This window comes from Chinchilla lanigera, unplaced genomic scaffold (genome assembly GCF_000276665.1).
Source record: "Chinchilla lanigera isolate Chin_1 unplaced genomic scaffold, ChiLan1.0 scaffold00015, whole genome shotgun sequence".
NCBI lineage: Eukaryota > Metazoa > Chordata > Mammalia > Rodentia > Chinchillidae > Chinchilla > Chinchilla lanigera.
Window position 1 is genome coordinate 5,546,300 of NW_004955416.1, and position 19,740 is coordinate 5,566,039.

General features: G+C 42.7%; 1 protein-coding gene across 1 annotated transcript in view; it reads right to left on the reverse strand.

Moving 5' to 3' along the window:
- Positions 1-15,309, reverse strand: part of Rasgrp1 (RAS guanyl releasing protein 1 (calcium and DAG-regulated)) — a gene marked incomplete at its 5' end in the record, with an annotated part of 67,579 nt that extends 52,270 nt beyond the window's left edge. The window contains 1 exon segment of the mRNA XM_013512606.1: positions 15,125-15,309. Within this exon segment, the coding sequence (XP_013368060.1) occupies positions 15,125-15,309 (185 nt within the window).
- Positions 15,310-19,740: the final 4,431 nt, after the last annotated feature.

The window sequence follows — 19,740 nt, forward strand, 5'->3', positions numbered from 1 at the left end:
TTTGTCTAAGTTTTATGTTCTCCATTATGGATCTTCCTGAATTTTGATTCTCACCTACTGTACTCACTTACTTTCTGACTTTGGAACAGAGCCCGTCAGTGAGCACCCACATACCCTCGGGTTTTACCATTACAGTGCAGGCTAACCCAATTTCTACCTGCCTAAGAGCTTTCTGGAGGCCCCACCCCCACCTGTGTGCAAAGCAGCCATGTGTGCTGGAAAATTAACACCTTGTAGAAGCATCCTGGCAGCAATAACTGATAGGACTTGGTACATAAGCACACTTCTCTTGGTTCTCAGGGTGTCTCCCAACCTGACTTCCAGGGTAGGAAGTCAGTTGTTAATTAATGCACCCTTCCTGAATAGCCTTCTCCCTACTCCCCTACCAGTTTTTCCTAGGATCTTCTTCCAGAGCATATTTTCATTTAGATTTTTGTCTCAGGCTCTCTTTCCAGGGAAATTCAAACCAAGACAACCTTATGTAATTTTCACCTACACTGAAATAGCCCTGAAAATTTTTCACCACTGTTAACCATTTTGTACCTGAGAAAACGATAGTAAAACAATTTCCCTAAGGGTAACATTGGGTAAGTGACAGAGAAAAGATTAGAATCCAGAAACCACAATGCTGTGGCCTCCCATGGCCTCCTGCCGTCATCTTCGCATTGCGTCTCTGAAACCAGGCTGTGCCAAGGCCGTGGCATTTCCACCGTCAGAACTGGCTGTGTGTGGGAGGGGGCGGGTGGACAGGATTACATTCTCTCATTTACCTAACTTCAGCTCCCGTCTCTGTTTCCCTAAAGAGGGAAAACAGGATGATGTGATGTGGAGTGTAACAAAGGTGCCCTATTTTCGTGATTTTCCTCTCCTCTCTTTAAAGTAGACATGGCCATTCCATTCCATTACCCAAGAAAATAACACCAGTAGCTTCCACAGCAATCCTGGAGGCCTCATGATATCTGATTTTCAGACATACCAGCAAAGAAACCAAAACAGCACAGCAGTGGTATAAAAACAGACACACAGACCAGCAGAACAGAACAGAGATCCCAGAAATAAACCCACAGGACAGCCAACAGATTCTTGAGAAAGGCAACAAGAATATACACTGGAGAAAGTGAGGAAGGATGAACAAAGGTAGAAAGGATACACATTGTCTCTCTTATTACCTTAAAACTCTGGGTGAGACCCTTGTTCAGCTCTGCACTTAAGCATTTTAATCACTTAAGGAGTGATTGCAAGGTTTATTGGCACTAAATTTACCTAGCCTGTCTCATCCCCATTTAAGACTGAGGACAACCAGATTAGGGAAAGTAAAATAATTTCAGCGGTTTCAGGGACCAGACTGACAGGTTTTTCAATGGCCTGTTCCAGACTACCTGGAGCGGGCAGGGGATATAGTTCAGTGGCACAGTGCTTGTCTGGCAAGTGCGAGGTTGTGAGTTCGATTCCCCGAACTAAAAACAAAACAAAACAAAACAGACTACCTGGAGCAACATCTAAAGTGTCTAAAACTAGTCACCTCAGCTTCCAGGAAAGCAGAGCCTTGCAGCCCACCCCTATGATCTTACCTCCTCCCAAGCACAAGCAACTAGCCTATGGCAGGAGTCATGGTAGAGCCCCTCCTAACCAAGAACAAAGTATCTCTCTCAAGCCATAAAGATTTCTCCAGAACTGCAAACCAGCACTGATATAATGATCAACTGGACCCTGGCCCACCTCAGCTGACCCATAAACACTGGCCTTGTTCTTCAGGGAGAAGGACAGACTCACAGAATTTACTCATGTTACTCATGCTGGAATCCGTTTCCTGTTCTTTCTCACTTTCTAACTCTGCTTAATAAGTTTGCCTGTGCCTCACACTGATGTGTCACGGAATTCTCTTTCCATCACAAGAGTCAAGAATCTACTTGTTGGGCTGAGTTGAGGTCCTATCTCATCTTTCTGGGATCTTCTCAACCCCCATCTGGTAACAAAAAGGGCACCTTATTCAACAAATAGTGGTGGGAAAACTCTATATTCACATCATCTTATGTCTATAAGATGGAAACTTGAGCTCTGTCTCTCACCCTTTACAAAAATAACACAAAATGGATCAAAGATAAATGTAAGAACTGAAACTCTGAAACTACTAGATGAAAACCTAGTGGAAATACTTGAAGACACTGGTACAGCCAATGGTTTTCTGGATAGGACCCCCAAAACACAGGAAACAACAGCAAAAATTGGCAAACAGGATTATATCAAACCAAAAAGCTTCTGCACAGCAAAGAAAACCATCAACAGAATGAAAAGGTGACCTACAGAAAGGGAGAAAATGTTTGCCAACTTTTCATTTGACAAAACATTAACACATAGAGCTCAAAATACCTAACAACAGAAAAGTAACCCAATCTAAAAATGAGTAAATGATCTCAATAGATACTTCTCAAAAGAAGTACAAATAGCCAACAATATATGAATTCTCAAATGAATTTATGAACTCTCAAAATCATTAGCCACCAGGAAAATGCAAATCAAAACTACAATGAGATAACATCTCATCTCAGAATAGCTCTTATTCAAAAAACCCAAAACAAAAAATAACCAATTCCAGCAAAGATGTGGAGAAAATTGTTGGTAGGAATATAAATTAGTAGAGTCATAGTGGAGAACCAAATGAAGTCTCCTAAAAAGCCTAAAGATAGATTTACTATATGATCAAGCTATCCTACTTCTGAATAAATATTCAAGAAAAAGAAATCAGCATACTAAAAAGACACCACATGCCCATGTTAATTGCGACTGTATACATAGGTAAGATATGAAATAGTCTAAGCCAGTGGTGGCGAACCCAAGGCATGTGTGCCACAGCTGGCTTCCTATTATCACTGAAAGCCCTAAACGGTTCACCATTACTGGCCTAAGCCATCAACAGATGAATGGTGAACGAAAATGTGGTGTATATACACACAGTGGAATGTTATTTAGCCATGAAGAAGAATGAAATCCTGTTGTTTGTGGCAAAATGGATGAAACAGAAAAGGTTAAGTGAAATATCAGAAACAGAAGCTCTTCATGTTCACTCTCACATGTAGATCCCAAAGAACAGTGATCTGAAAATAGAATAGTGATTAGAGTTTGTGGAGAGAACAGACGGACAAAACAAGGCTGGCTTTGATCAATGCATACTATATGCATGTATGGAAATATCATTCAGGATCTCATCAGTATGTACAATTAATATATATCAATAAAAATTAAAGATTTTAAAAATGAAACAAAGCCAACAGTGACAACTTTATATCATCCAATATACAACTAATGTCCAAATTTCCAAATATATAGCTTATACATATTGAGAATATTATATACATACATATCACATAATTTTTAGAAGTGTTCCATGTTATGATTGGTCTTTCAACTGGAAATCCTGCGTACATCTTTTTTACTTTGCAAATTTGAGGGTACGCTTTCTCAGTTAAATGAAGCTAAACCCATTGCAGGTTAACACTGTCAGGTGCTGACAAAGTATGAGGGTCTCTAAGCCACTGGGGACAGACAGGGAGGGGAGGACACAGACAGAGTTCACTGAGATTTAGAGCAGGGTAAAATCATCAGAGAATCCAAGAGTTGATCACACAGGCTAAACACTCATCCTTAGCAATAAATGAAAACAGCTGTGGCCAAAAGGCCAGGGACCTCACTATCCGGCCTGACCTGCCTGGGACTAGGGGTAATGATGGCTACTGAGGCAGGTTTGGATGGAGTTAACCTGAAACACATGGTAAGAAGGAAGGGAAAGAAGCACTGAATAGCCTCTGTGCACATGGTATTAAATAAATGAATGCAAAATGAACCAACATGATGAACTGCTCATGAGATTTTAGGATGCTCCATAGATGGTAACTCTATTCTAACAAGACAAACTCATATTGATAACTTCGGGGATTGTTTTATGCTCTAGGTTCCCCCTTAACATGGAGACATTCACAAGATTACAAAAGCTAGTCCTAGACCAGGGATGGTGAACCATTTAGAGTTTTCAAAGATACAAACAGCCTGCTATGGCACATTGCCATGTTTGCCACCACTGTCCTAGACCATGGTTCAGACGGCACTAAACCTTTCCTATATTCTCAGCTGCTTCATCCTTCACTGCATCACTACTCTGGTTACTTCATTCTCCCCTTTGTCCTGCAAGTCCCTCCTCCTTTTGTCTATTTCAATTAATCACCAGTGTTCCTTCAGTCTCTGTGCTGGCAGCTGCTTCTGCTTGCAGACACTAGGAAGAACCTCAGCAACCTCCCAAGGCCCTTGACCATGCTATGGAAAAAACAAAGTGGACAGCAAACTGCCTTCAACATTGCCTACCACCCCTCCTCACTGCACAGGAGTCACGGATGGGCATGTGTCTCACCTAGCTCCTCCTAAAGACCTCTTAGAAAGTTAATGAAGACACAAGACTGTTTTTGAAAGTTTCAGCCAAACTCACCTTGCTTTCACTACACATCACAAACACACAAATACAGTCAAAGAAAGCTCACAGAATTTTCCATTATTCAAAATTGTTTGGTTCCTTCATTTATTACAACTAGTATAATCAACCATAGTGCAATTCGCACTGGAAAGAACTAAGTACTGTTCCTGTAATGCCTTTAATTCTTTGTTAGAATCATTTTAGTTGCCAAGCAACCTTCAATTTTAGGTACCATGTTTGAAGGAATTATGCCAGAATTACTTCTTAAATCAATCTTAGGACAGAATAGCAACCATATGTGTGCTAGCACACCTCTTTTTAAACTCTAATATTGATTTCAAGATCACAATTGTTTAAAATGTGAATAATGGAAAGCAGAATTATAGGGCCTATCATCAAAAAGTCAATATAATTATAGTTCATGTAAATATCCACAGAAGTCAATCTAGGTACACCACAGAATGTTGACCATGCTAAGCATGCTGGGGGTGACAGAACTGATGACTGTGAATCTTTTCTTGTGTAAGTCTGTATTTTCTAAGTTTTCCATAGTGAACATCAATCACTTTTAAAGTTATTAATGTTTAAAAAGATTGAGAGCTGAATTACAATTAGGTCTTTGTACATGTCAGAATTCAAAAACAGGAATTAGACAATATATGTAAAATATTAATACAAATGCTGTGTTGTTCATAGTAATTATTCAAAAGTTAACTATGACTAAAGTAATATTTTAAATATTTTAAACGTCTAGTTAAGTGGTTGATTTTATGTTACGTGTATCTTACCACAATGGGAAAAAAAACTATGTAAGAATAACATAGACTGAGTCTACATTAATAATTGTGAAATAATGGGTTTAAATTTGGTTAGGTTTCTAAGTCTCCACCCTAAGGATATTGGGTTTCTAAGCAATTAAAAGCACTTTTTAAAAATATATACATTCAGAAGTACTTTCAAGTTAATATTCAATATCACAATTGATACATTATTCTACTTTCTCTCAGAAATTTTACGATTCAGATCTCATTTTAGCAGTATCATAAGGAAGGGAGGCTGAGGCTTACAAAGTGACCTGTGCAAGCACTTTGCTTTGAAGTTAAGGATAGTCTCAGAAATAAAAATAAAGTCTTCCTCCAGGGCAACAACTTGCAAAATTTTACTAATCGTCTACAAATTGGGTATGATATGGAATTGTATACTGATTTAAACAAATTGAATAAAATGACAATGAGATATTTACCAAATCTTTGGAAATCAGATTTTTTTTAAGTTTAGAATTACTGAAAGATAAAATTGGCATTTTTTTTTCTTTTTTGAGACAGGCTCTCAACTATGTAGTTGAGGCTAGTGTTGAACTCACTTTGTAACACAGGCTGGCCTTGAAATCATAGTGACCCACCCGCCTCAGCCTCTTGAGGACTGGAAATACAGGTGTGGGCCATCACATCCTGCCCTAACAAAGATAAATTTAACTACCCAAAAATATACAATTTCTATAAATTATAATATTCAAGCCAAAATGAAATAAAAATAGGACAAATGCTTGTAGAAAAATATTCAAGGAGTTAAAAGCTTTTTTTAATGTAAGGAGCTTTTGAAAGCTTCTTATAATAAAACACAATACACAACTGATAAATAGGCAAGGGATACAAATGAACAGTTTATAAAACTGAAAAAACAGCACAAACCTTATAAAGCCCTCCCTCAAAAAGCAGGATTGTACAAATCGATAGTGGCATACAGTGGCAATAAAGGCAAATGATTAAATAGATAAAATCAGAAACAGAGACAACATATAACACATGAAAAATGGAAGTCCACAAAATTGAGGTTTGGTTGGTCAGAAACAAGACGTGATTTAATCCTGGAGAATTTTTAGAGGTGAACGAAAAACAAACAACATAGAGTTTCATTCCAGAATCAGTTCCATTTTAGTTTGTGTTTCATTACTACTACTTTAAGAAAACTTTTCAACCTTACTGATGTTTGATTTCCTTATCTGCTTCTTTCCTTTGAAGAACACTTGGAGAGTTTGTTTTATAAGATATGTACATGAAAGAAGCAAAGCACGAATGATTTCTTTCTCCAAACCAGGTGATATAAAAGAAGAGTTGCTGTTTCATCTTCCCTTCCCAGGTACACACTTTGCTTTGTAAGCACCTGTGTATCTGGAAAACAGTGCTATGCTGGTAAGTGCTTAACAACAGGCTTCCCAGGGCTGGGATTTTAAAGGAAGCCCTGGTAGTAGCAGTTGTTATTTCCAAGGCATAAACACGCCCAGCATAGCCAATGTCAAGCTAACTAGCATGAGAGCACAGAACACAGAGCCAAGAGTGTCACATGCTGCCCACTATCATAGCCTTTGTACCACCTAGGTTTAACAGGCTACTCCAAAAACACAGATAAGAGTAAAATGTGGTAATATATTAGGAAATGATCAATTTTGAAAACTTTGTACTTTTTCATAAAAATATAATTTAATTACTTAAGTACATGTAATTTCATTTTAAATGATGGCTGTGTTTAACATCTGGCTTCCAAAATTCCTGACAGTTTAACATTCTGCTTTTATGAGTTAGTATGAAACAGTCCCACACATCACAGCTGGGATATAATGCAACTATTTTTTGCATAGTTTTACATCCCTAAAAGAAAGAAGGTAAGCCATAAACCCAAACATTCTTCATGTCTTCAATACAGGGCCAGTTGTTTTTACCCTCTGGTCTTGTAACTCTTATACTCATGAATGACTATGTAGTCTGTAGGACCCAGTACCACTGAACATGGAAGCCTCTCATCCAAAAATTATTAAGAATTTTCAATCTGTGATAGCGCTAAGCCAAATGTGGGGCCCTGGACATCTTCCCAGCTGGTGTCCACCAAGCTGGCTAGTCTGTGTTCCTGTTCTTGCTCTCTGCTTTCTTCCGAGCCATGCTGTGGCAGCCCCTACTGGGCCTTAGCCCACACTCACAGCCACTGCAGCACAGGCACAATGCCCAGATGCTGTGATTGCTCCAGGCGGAAGAGATCAGGCTCTAAGGTCAGGAGGTTGACCTGAGTGGGGCCTCCCCCGCTAGACGGCCGTCTCCAGCAGTCTTAGTGTCCGGTCACTATCCTCCCTGTCAGTTAGGAGTGGACTGCATTTGCATCCAGATCATTTTCATTATGAACTTAATAACCTTCAGGTCAATAGATTGCCTTTAAAAATCTGTGGGCCAAGTGGAATATCTGGATTCGGGGGATGCATATCTCCAGCTCTTCAGTGAGGCCACCACTTGTAGGCCTCTGACCCTGGGTGGCTGATGTAATTAGAGTGCGAGCCCTTGAAGCACCATTAAATGGGTCTGGGCATTGCAGAGGCGGAAACAGACGCTAAGAAAGTTGCCTTTGAGTGTGAAGAATCAATTTACACTCATAACAGTTCATCCACTTTCTGTCTATTTCCATGGCCAAGAGACTGACAGGGTGTAACATCTGTAAAGAGCCTATCCTGTTGAGACAAGACAGAAATGCAGGGAAATCTGACAGCAGGGCTCCCAGGACTCCAACCTGCTCCACAGGCAGGACCTCTCTCTACTTACAGCCAGACAGACCGCTATGCAGATCCCTAAGAGGCTGGCTCCTCATGGGCTTTTCTTGTGCATAACTTGAAAACCTATTTGCTCCAGTGCTTCCCCAGATTGCTGTGCTCTTCAGGTTTTCCTAGAAAGCCTGAGAAAATGGTCTGGGATGTCCAGGAAGCAAGCAGGCTCTAGGGCAATTTACATGGGCCACTGCCATCAAAACCTAGTGATGAGTGCACACTGAAGAAAATCTTGGGTTTGACCACCAGGAATTTGAATGATTAACATACTTGCCTGGTGGTTATTCCTCATGTCAGAGCTGGAAAATTGCTGCTGTGATGGAAAGAATGTGAGCACACTGACCACAGCGGAAATCTCAGCAGCTTATCCACTAATGAGCTGCACCTTTTCCATTATCATAACTTCCCCATATTCAATACATAACTTCCCCAAGTTCAATATGAAGAATTAAAAAACATCAGCCCCCCCAAATTCAAAGACCCAATCCAAAAATGGGCAGCTGACATGAATACATACTTCTCACCTAAAGAAATACAAATGGCAAGTAAACACATGAGAAAATGTTCAACATCATTAGTCACTCAAGAAATGCAAATTAAAACAACATTGAGATTTCATCTCACCCCAGTAAGAATGGCTAGCACTAAGAAATCAACCAATAACAAATGCTGATGAGGCTGTGGAGAAATAGGAACTTTTCTCCACTGCTGGTGGGAATGCAGACTGGCGAAACCACTGTGGAAATCAGTTTGGAGATTCCTCAGCAAACTAGTACTAAAGGTCCCATTCAACTCAGTTATTCCCCTTCTGGGTATTTTCCCAGAAGATCTAAAAACATCATATCATAGCTATATATGTGCACCTATGTTCACAGCAGCACAATTTGTAATTGCTAAATTGTGGAAGCAACCCAAATGTCCATCCACTGAGGATTAGATAAAAAAAACTGTGGTACTTTCATATAATGGAATATTACTCAGCTATAAAGAAAGATAAACTCGAAGTTTTTATAGGTAAATGATCACAACTAGAGACCATACTCCTAAGTGAAATAAATCAGATCTGCATGAGTAAGCAGTGTATTGTCTCACAACTGTAAGAACTTGAAAGAGTGAATAAAAACTAGGAGGTATGATAGACACTGTGAAATGAAAGGAAAATGCTCAGGGTAAAGGGCAACTGGGATGTGGGAAAAGAAAAGGGAAAGAAGGTGAAATTATGTATGTATGTATGTATGTATGTATATATATACAGGATAGCTAACATAGTTGAACTACTGTCTTCTACTACTTTACTGAAAGGAACAGTTAATGATTACTTGATTGATGAATAATGCATGTCTCTGTTTTCCTGAGAAAACACTTTGAAGATATTAATACATAATACAACAAGCATTGTTAATTTCCTACCACTTTGTCTGTAACTCTGTATTGTTTGTAATGTTCTTTTGCTATTTTGTAAATGGATGTCTGTTAATGTGTTTTCCTTCTTTTATTTTTAAAATAAATTTTAAAAAATCTTCCCCAAGTTCAATCCCGTATTACTTAAAAGATCAAGCTATAGTACCCTCCTTATAGAGCTGTGGGGCAGATCAGCTGGGCCATGTCCAATAAGGGCTCAGTAGCCTACAAAGCCCACAGCTTGTGAATATGTACCACTGTCGGTTCCCTGTTCATCTCTCTGGATGGATCCACTGAAGGAAAAAGCTCAGTGTTCCAGAGACATTGTCCACCTTGCACATGAGTGTTTTAAAGATGACTGACCTCCACCGCAGAGGAAGGCCTGCTGTAAGCACTGTTGCACAGGACAGCATGGAGAGAAATGGGTGGCACCAGCCTGTCAAAGATGCAGCACAAGGTTCCTTAGAATAAGTCGCATCCTGACCCTATAGTGCCAGTTCACTCTGGAGGGCTAAGAAGAGCTAGGCCTGGAACTTGCATCACTGCCCAAAAACCCGAGGACAGGGCTCTAGGGACCACACAGAACCTTGTGGTGATGACTTCCAGAAGCTGGGGCTTCCACTGAGGAAGTTTCTGGGATGGATGCAATCTTCTTCATGTAGGGCAAGTCCTCAGCCCCTTCCCTGATACTATGCTGGCTAGCACTTGCCAATTCTTGGATGTAGAGGTCAACGGATGCCACTGCCTTTATCTGCTGGTTTTGTGCTCTACTGCCTGTGGGCACCCTGATCTGGGGCGCAGACTTGGACTCACAGAGTGCTGAGAACGTTTCCTCTGCCATGGAGGGAACTGTGGTCTCAACGTGTCTGTTTGCCTTCTCTGCCTCTGATTTTAAAGACAGGTATATGGTTCTACCTTTAATAAAGTACATAAAATGTTTCACATCTAACTGTTCCATGTAGGGGAAAGACGTTTATTATTATTAGTTTTGGGATATTTCTAGTTTGGGAGGTCTTTGGGTAGCATTGGTAACAATGCACATAGTAATTCATTAATTAACTCTTTGCTGACACCTGATGATATAGAGATGGGATCCAATACACATTCCTCACACAGAATGCAGTTTACTACCTAATCTTGGAGACCAGGCCTGCCCCGAGGGCATGTAGGTCTCCTCTGTCACTGCAGACAGATCCAAACTGCCCTAGCTCACGAGGCAAATGGATGCTAGGGACAGGAGGAGGAATATGTTTTCCTTTTTTTAGACTGTGGGCAAGAGGCAGGTTGTATCAATTCTCACATTCTGGATTTATTTTCTTGTTTGTCCAATCAAGATAATAATACCTGACCTATTTTAGAGTTGTTTTGAGGATAAAATAAAGTCAGTGCATATGGAACTCCAAAAATAAGTAAATAAACAACACTCCATAAACATAAGACATTAGGATGCATTCCTCTCCCTGCTGACAGGTACGACAAAACCTTGTTTCTCCCACACCTGGCTTGAGAACAGGAGGGATGCCTGCTGCAGCTGCTTTCCGCAGCACGTGTGCAAATTGCTTTTCTGACACTATCAGAAGTTGTCTGCGCTGAGAGGGGACAAGCAAAAAGCTTTGTAAATGTGGATATGGGAAGGCTTGCATTCTGCCCCCAGTGCTGGCAGCCCTTTTTCAAAGTGAGAACAATTTTAAAAGCCGAGATGATCTCATAGGTCTTTCTGCTTCTGAAACAGATGGTGTGATTCACATACATTTGACATAAATGCACCAGGTTGTGATGATTTGCCTCACTGTGCTCAGCTGAAGGGTGGGTTAACTAGCAATAATATGCTATGGAGGTAAAGCACGACCTTAGATTAACACCGAAGGTGGGAGTGGAATACTTCGTGGTTACTGTAGCTAATTGTGACTTGGGGCCCTACACTTCCAGTGACTGACCCGTAACTTTTGACAAGACACTGGAGGTCCGCTAGAGACCTTCAAAAGCACCACTGATTTCTGTGTGCAGGCTACCCATCCTTAAAAGCATTATAATACACCCTTCCTCTGAGAACAGTGTGGGTAACAATTAATGACTAATAATGCCGAAGAGACAGCAGCCATCAGTAAAGCTCTAAGCACTATTCGGACTGTTACCTAGAAATATCAGTGAAAGGCAAAACTCAGGTTTCTAGAAAATGTGTCCACTGCTTTTCCCTGTCAAGACAACCATCTCCCCTCTCCAGCCCTATGTAACGGACTTTGTGTGATAACTGAAATATTCTCTATTTACCTTGTCCAGCAATAGCTACCATTCATAAGGTACGTCAAATTATGGCTTTTGAGGCTTGGAACTAAATTTTATATTCACTTTAACTGACTGAAATGTACATGGCAACAGCCACATGTTTGACAGCACAGTCCTGGCCAAGGGAAACCTCTCAAAGTACCTGCATGAAGGTAATATTAGGAAGGCAGTAGAAAGTAAGTCAGGTAATGGATCAGCCAGACTTTATCTTCCGAACAGCTTTTTTGGTAGTTCAATGTAAAGGTCCCAGTCCCCCAATACATGATGTATGAGCAAAACAAATGGTGAATGCTTCAAAAATTTTTTTTAAATTTTATTACAGTACAAGACACATTGCCATTAATCACCCTCAAAAGACTCCTTGCTTGGGACCCATTTATCTCATTGCACTTGCCACTTTCTGAGGCACTTCCAGAAGTCCTCTTTCATGTCTTTAGTTGGGCTGTTATGGCAGCCTTGATGTCCTGAATCCATTCAAAATATTTACCTTGCATGGTCATTTCGACCTTGAGGAAGGGCCAGAAGTCACACAGTGTGAGGTCAGGTGAACAAGGTGGATGAAGACACACTAATATTTTACAAGTCTGCCTTTCCACGGATGGCTCTCAGCAGCAGCATTCACTGTATTTTTGATCATACCTCATAAAGACACCCACGAAAGAGGATTTCCAGAATTGCTTCAGAAAGTGACAAGAAGGATGAGGGAAGTATGTTCCAAATGAGGGGGCAGATTCTGAAGGGTATTAACAACAATGTGTCTTTTACTATAATACATTTTCAAAAAAATTTAATATTCACTGTATATTTTGATCACCCTTTGCAGGTCAGCTAATAAGCAAAGAGCAAGAAAGGAGTTGAAATCATGTTCCCTTTCACTGCAAACCTGGAGTTTTTTTTCTCTCTTCCATGTGAATTCTGCGACAGGAAACTGCATTACTCTATGGTCAGTACCCTGAGGCCTTCCTCACTGCCTCCCAGAGTTCCCACAGCCCAAGAGGGCGAGGAGAAGGAGGGCGCTCTCCTCAGTTTCCATCCTCACCGTGATGGGTACTTACTCGAACTCTACAGGGCAGAAAGAACTTCTTCTCCCGCACACCTTTGTTTATTAGCACGTGTTCTTGGTCCACTTTCTTTCCTGAACAGTGTGCTTTGCAGGTATTGTAAATACTAATGGAATAGGTCCTCCGTCACAGTAATTGTCCTTGTGCCCTGCCCAGCATGGTGGAGAGGTAATTAGGGGCTTAATCAATGTTTCTCCATAATGGATAAAAGATTATTACATTCAGTGCAATTTTTACACTAGCTGCATTTTAGGCTTTTTTTTTTTTTTCAGTTCACCATGTTTCAGGGGAAAAAAAATATCATTGCCCTTATAAGATTTTTTGAGAAGAGAGGGTTAGGATTGGTTATCTGGAAGAAGGACTTTTGGAATCAGTTGTGTACTTTTCAGATTGATGTCACAAGGATTTGAAGGTTAGGAAAACAGACCTGAACACAGTTGAGGGAAAAAGCGTGAAAAATACATTACTGTTCCAGTTTACTCACTAAGGAAATCGAAATAAAAACCCTTACTCACGGAATAGTCACTGCAGTGAGATGGAATAGTCTGCTAAGGACCAGTAAGGAGTATGATGACTGACAGTGGGAAGGGACAGTGCAGTTGGAGTAAGTTGGGAACTAGGTGCTATCATAGCACATCTGAATAAAGGGTCCCAATTAGCTGCCCTTACCCTGGTCTCCTCTCTTCTCTCTGCCTGTCTGTCTTTGTCTCTATCTCTGTCTGTCTCTCTTTCTGGTGGTACTAGTGATTGAACACTGGGGCTTGCACACAGAGCTACATCCCTAGTCCTTCTGTTTTGTATTTTTAGACAGTGCCTTGTTCTATCATTAAGTTGCAAAGGCTGGGCTCGAACCTGTGATCCTCCTGCCTCGACCTCCCAGAGTGCTGGGACTGTAGACACGTACCACCGTGCATGGCTCCACTGTCTTCTATTTAGCTCCTTTTTGTTTCCTAAGATTATTTTGAAGGAGAAAATCATTCATTCTTCTCCCAAATTCACCCTAAACTGGAGGATCAAAATATTACTGATGAAAAATTAAAATTAATTGAGTAATACAATTTCTCCCATCTTATTTCAAACTCTACAACAAACAGCACTTTAAGGTAATGATTCTCAGAAGTGAGGTATTTGGGGTAGCTGCACTAGAATCACCTGGGAATTTGTCAGAAATGCAAATTCTTGAGTCACTCCCTGCCCCAGAACTACTAGAGCAGAAACTTTGGGGGTGGAGCCCGGCCATTTGCATTATTTTAAAAAACCTCCACATGATTCTCATGCAGTAATGTTTAAGAACCACTGCTGAAATGATTTGATGTTATACTAAACAAACAACCCTCAGATGTCAAAATCTTTTCTAATTCTATAAATAAGGTCTGGCCTAGCACTAACCATGCCCGGCCAACAGTGAATAGTTCTCAGATCTAATACATCTTGTGCCGCCCAGCATCTGATTAAGCTGCCCCTCTGCTCTCTGGGGAGGCACCCAGGATGGGGCAGGCTGGTCCTGCTGAGCTGAACCACACACTCGTTTGCTTTCTTGTGTGAGGCAGAAAAACAGGAAAGGGGGCACATGCAGGATCTGATCTTTGAATTCAAAGATTTCTCTGAAATCCACCAATTTTAATCACTCTTGTTGAAATAGAACAAATACTTAGTACTTCCTAATCACTATTTCACAAACGACAATCAAAAGAAAGTGTTTCTAAAATTAGAAATAAACCTTCTCAGATAATTGTTCATCAGCCACACTAAACCATGCGCCCTTCAGGATGACCACCGGAGGTGACCAGGGGCAGCGTCTGGATAATCCACCTCCAGTGTTATGTCCACACACTCATTTCCCAGCTCCTTGACCCTTCCACGCCACGCTTATTAACCGATATCTTCTAGTCATAAACACAGTCCCAGTCCCAGATTGTGAGGTGAATTATGGAGAACTGTTTGTCCAGATGATGCAAAGGCTTTCAAATTTCTGTTCAAAAACAATGCTTACTCAAGTAGCACAGACTTTATCTGCCCCAAGAAGTGTCAGACCATCAGGTGCACAATGTTGTTTCATGATCTTTTATATCCCCTTCCTAAGAAAAATGGAAATGTAAACTTTGCTTGGTAACTTTTCTCACTTTAAATTGCACCTCTCATCACGACCTATCACACCCACACAGTCATGTGCCATAGGCGCTGCAGACTGTCTCCAACATTTCAAAGGCTCCAAAGCTATTTTTAAAGACAAAATATAATCTAAGTTGCTATTCTATAAAGCACTTTTTAAGGTAAGAACAAAGTAATAGAGCAATTTCTATGCACGTGGGCAGTCGGCCTACTCACCGAAAGACTGAATGCAGCTGTCGATGAGGTCGTCCAGGCTGGCTCCCTTGGCTAGGTGTCCCAGCGACACCATCATTCGGAACTGGGTGATCTGGGCCAGGCTGGGATGGGAGGGGAAGGGGCTGCTGGCTGGTTTTGCCTCTAGTCTTGCTTTAGGGGCAGCTCTGGAGCCATGGGAAGGTTTCCTGGGGAAAAAGAAGGCAGTGAGGACAGGCAGCGTAGCTAGGGACAAACTGGCAGCTCAGGGCTCTGGCACTGGATAGGAGAAAAGGAGCAGAGATAAGACAATTAATCCCAGGAGCAGGACTGATAGAAACCATACCCCTCCCACTTGGCCAATGCACCAAACGGACTGGTTGGCTGTTAAAGAGACATCTCCTCAGCAAATGACAGGTGAGATTTCAGGACTGCAACTAGGGCTCTTAATCCCCAGCGCTAGGATGGCTCTGTCCTGCTGTCTGTCTCCCGGTTCCCCCAAGGGAAAGGCAGGACTGTACCCTGCCAGTCCTTAGCTGCCTGATTTTATATATACAGTACATATAATTTACTGCTAGCCAGAGCTAGGCCGCCGGCTTGGATCTAAAGAATTAAGTTGGTCTCATCTTCACTGAAGTTTGTCTTGAGCAACACCCGAGATGCTACAGAAGACCAGGAAGACTCGGCAACAGCTTTGAAATCTCCGTGGGGGAAGTCAAAGTCTGAAGGGAGTGAGGAGTTATGGTGGCAGTGTTTAGACTTGAAGTTACTCTGCCTTTCTTACAAAGTTTGGTTGACCTTAAGAAACTTTCATTATTAATAGTACAGGTAATCATTATGAGTCGTTTTTATCCTTAAACATTATTCCATGGAGTACCTACCTGGGTCATTAACAATTAAAAATGAAAGATAAGCAATGAAACTTGTTTCAGAGATAAATGTGGAAGCATAAACTTAGATCTGGCTATGGCTTAGGAGTCCAATATACTTTTATCTAATCACACTTGGCTTTATGTGTGTGACTTGGTAAGAGTCATTTGGTGAGAGGATTTATGAAAGTGAAGCATTTTATTTTATTTTCCTATTTAAAAACATAGCTATGGATCTTTATCTTAAGACTTACTAGTGATGGCATTGCTGCTGGTAACGTTTGGGCATATAGTTAATTCTCTTTCTTTTTTTTTTTTTTTTTTTTTTTTTTTTTTTTTTTTTTTTTTTTTTTGGTTTTTCTCCGGTACCGGGAACCGAACTCATGACCTTGCACTTGCCAGGCAGGCGCTTTGCCACTGAGTTAATCCCCAGCCCCTTTAATTCTCTTTCTACTGTAGCTTTGGTTACTTTATAGATACACAACCCAGGTTCATAATTTTAGCTCCTCCCCACATATAATATGCACAAAATGGCATGGTTATTAAGAGCTTATTCTGGGTAAGACATTGTGCCTGACTAAGGGGGACGACAGTGAGATAGTCTTTGTGAGAGTACTTGTTAAACTATAAAATATGCTCATGCAAACTATAAAACATGTTAGTTGCTACTGTACAGAGGTGATCTAGAATTTCCTTACTATAAAAATACCTAGCTGGGGAATCCATGAAGCAGTAACTACATAACTCTTAAATAAGTGTCCTGTGAGTGTTGCCAATAGTAAGTGATGTTCTAAGAGAAAGGAGAAGCAATTTCTGGGGTATTGTTTGGAAGAGCTTCTCTGACAAGATAAAATCTCACCTAGATAGAGCTGAAAAAGACTTAGATCAAATAAAATGTAGGGCACATCTGGGTTCGGGAAACCAATCTGCTCAAAAGGCAATTCTCTGAACATGGGCCATTTAGCATATGGCCAGACCCCCCAGAGGAAGGGTCCCAGGGGTCTGCAGGGCCCTGGGGCTCTGTTCCACCCTGGAGGAAGGCCTACGAATGGAATCACTTGCTGATTACTGGGCATCTGCTAATTGAAGGGTCTGACTCCTGAGAGAGCAAGCTTGTGCGATAGGACTCGACCAAGGCTGTAGCCTATACTAATTTTTATCTAGGCCCTGACATAGCATCAGAAACAGATTGGTATCTGAGAAAAAAATGATAATCTACAAATAAAACACTCACACACACCGCGAACCGAAAGTCTACGTTCTGAAGGCACTGTGCTGGGGATTTACATCGTCTCTGAAGCCTACAGTCTAGAAAGATGTTATCTCCATCACATGATGCTGAAGCTCAGTCTGAAAGAAGCTAAATGACATAGCCAAGGCCCAATGACTCATACGTGCTAGATCTGGGATCTGTACCTGGCACCTCCCTGGCTTGATGCATTTAATAAAGATCTACTGTGCCTGCACCCATGCACCTCGCACAGCATCACAACTGGCAAGCAGACTGTCACAGAGAGGGTGACAAAGCTAACTCAATGTAAAATTAAAGTCAAATCCCTCAAAGGCACAGCTGCTAACGTCGAGGCTGAATGGCAACCCCATCTGCAGGTCTCAGGAACTGTGTTCAGGATGCCAGGGCTGGACGCACTCTTCATAGTCATTTTCCAAGCCCCTCATCTATCGAGGCGGAAAGCCAGGCTTGGAAGGGCAATGCCACTGGTGCAGAGCATGCCAGAAGGTGGCCTCCTCTGTCCCTGGACACTTCCCAGATGGGCTCCCTACCCCCTCCTGCAAGCACTGACAGCTCTAAGTCCAGTCTGGTGTCACATTAGTCAGCTTCTGCCTCAGCTGCTGCCACTGCACCAAAGGCACAGTCAGGGAAAGACAAACATTCCATCCCGCATGGTAAACGTCTCTTTTTCACTCAGGCCTTTCACTGGACTTCTCTCTGGACCCTGGAGAAGAGGCAAGGGCGCCTACGGGCTGTCTCTGCACACAGAGCTCCTCCTGCTGGGGCTGGGCAGGTGTGTGGAGGGCCAAGGGAAATTCCATTTTCTCTCTGGGTTGGTGCTTAACATTCAGGACTCTTGAATCCGGCCACTCCCTAGTTTCAGTGATACATGCCAGACCCAGCAGCAAGGGAAAGCAGTTCGGTTCATACAGCAATTCTCAGACTTCGGGGTTTTTGCCAGAATCAGGAGGGGTGAGGATGGACTCCGGAATACAGAAAGATATAGAAAGAAGTATTTAGAATAGAAAAACGGGCAAACAGGGTAAAAGATGGGCCCTGGGAAATAGGGAAGCCAGAGGGCTTGGGCGTGAGAAACCGGGGGAAAAGAAAATATTAAACACCAGCTGCACCCTAATTGATCCGGGAAGATCTGACCATGTGCCTCCTTAGACAGAAACTGTTCTTGCGGCACATCGACGGGTGGCAAGTCCTCAAGGCTCTTCTCAATTCCTGTGATGGCAGACAAGGACTCCTAAAGTGCCTTTATTTTCATAAGCAGTTTTAAGAGCATGTTAAGAATCCACAGAAGGAACAGCCTTTAATTCTGCAAAGGTGTATTTTTAAAGGACGGTAGCCAAATGTTTCCCGTTTAATTTGCGAATAAAAAAAATCAACAACAAAAAACGCCTGAGAAAAACAAATGAACTTAAAGGTGTTTTTCAGAGCCTGAAAGAGGCCAAAGCCCCCAGGTCTTGCTGAAGGAAGCTGTGGAAACTGTGAACCCCAGGCAAAGGGCAAAGATATCTCAGTGGGGTCTCGGTTTCATGCAGTTGGGCTTGAAAGAAGAGTAGGAATTAGTGGAGGGTCTGAATCCCGTCTCCCACAACTCATTTCGCAGACAAGATGACTTTTACGGGTGCATCAGCTGGGCTCCGCAGAGGCACAGAACACCCTTCCACAGCTCGGCTGGCAAAGCGGAGGGCTGCAGGTGTTTGTCAGCAGACACAGATGCCCTCTGTTTCCATCCTTCCCTCCCCATAGCAGAGGCTCCATTTAATTGACTGACCTTCCTCGCCCACTCTAGCGCAACATACAGCGATTCAGCCTCAGGGGACGATACATGAGGCGGGCAGGGAGCGCACACAGGGCCCAGAACGCTTGGTTCCAGGGCTCAGAAGGACAGCGTGCCCAGCATTACAGAGCCGCCTCCTGTCCTGCGTGCGGCTGCACAGGCTGGGCACCACGCGGTCACATCAGAGTCTGTGTGCGTGGAGTTGTGAAATGCAGGACAGGCCGGCCCTACCCCGAGAAGAGGCGCCGCTGGGGCAGGTGTCTGATTGCCGTGCTCTGGGCAGTGAACGCTAAGTTGCCCGGGCCTTTTGCTCAAGCCAAGAGCCCTTTTCTCACTGTCACTTTCCTTCACCTTCTATCATTGCAAGAATCCTCTTAAGCATCTCTTTAGATCCGCTGGGTGGAGTGTGTGTGTGTGTGTGTCTGTGTGTGCGTGTGTGTGCGCGCGCGCCCGCGCGCCCCTCCCGGTTCCACGGTTCGCTGAGCAGGGGTTCAGAAACTTCTCCAGAGCCAGGCCAACCAAGCAGGGCGCCTCCGCCTGCGCGCTGCAAACACGGCCGGACAGGGCCGAAGAGGCCGCCAGGGGGCGCTGGCCGGACCGCGCGCCCGCGGCAGGTGTGGGGGCCGCGGAAAGTCCGCCGGAGGGTTCCGGGGTGCGCGGTGGCAGGACGCGGAGGGAGGCGGAGGGCCCACTCTCAATCCCGCCCGCGAACCCCGGGTCCGGGGCCCCAGCTCCCTCCTGCACCGCG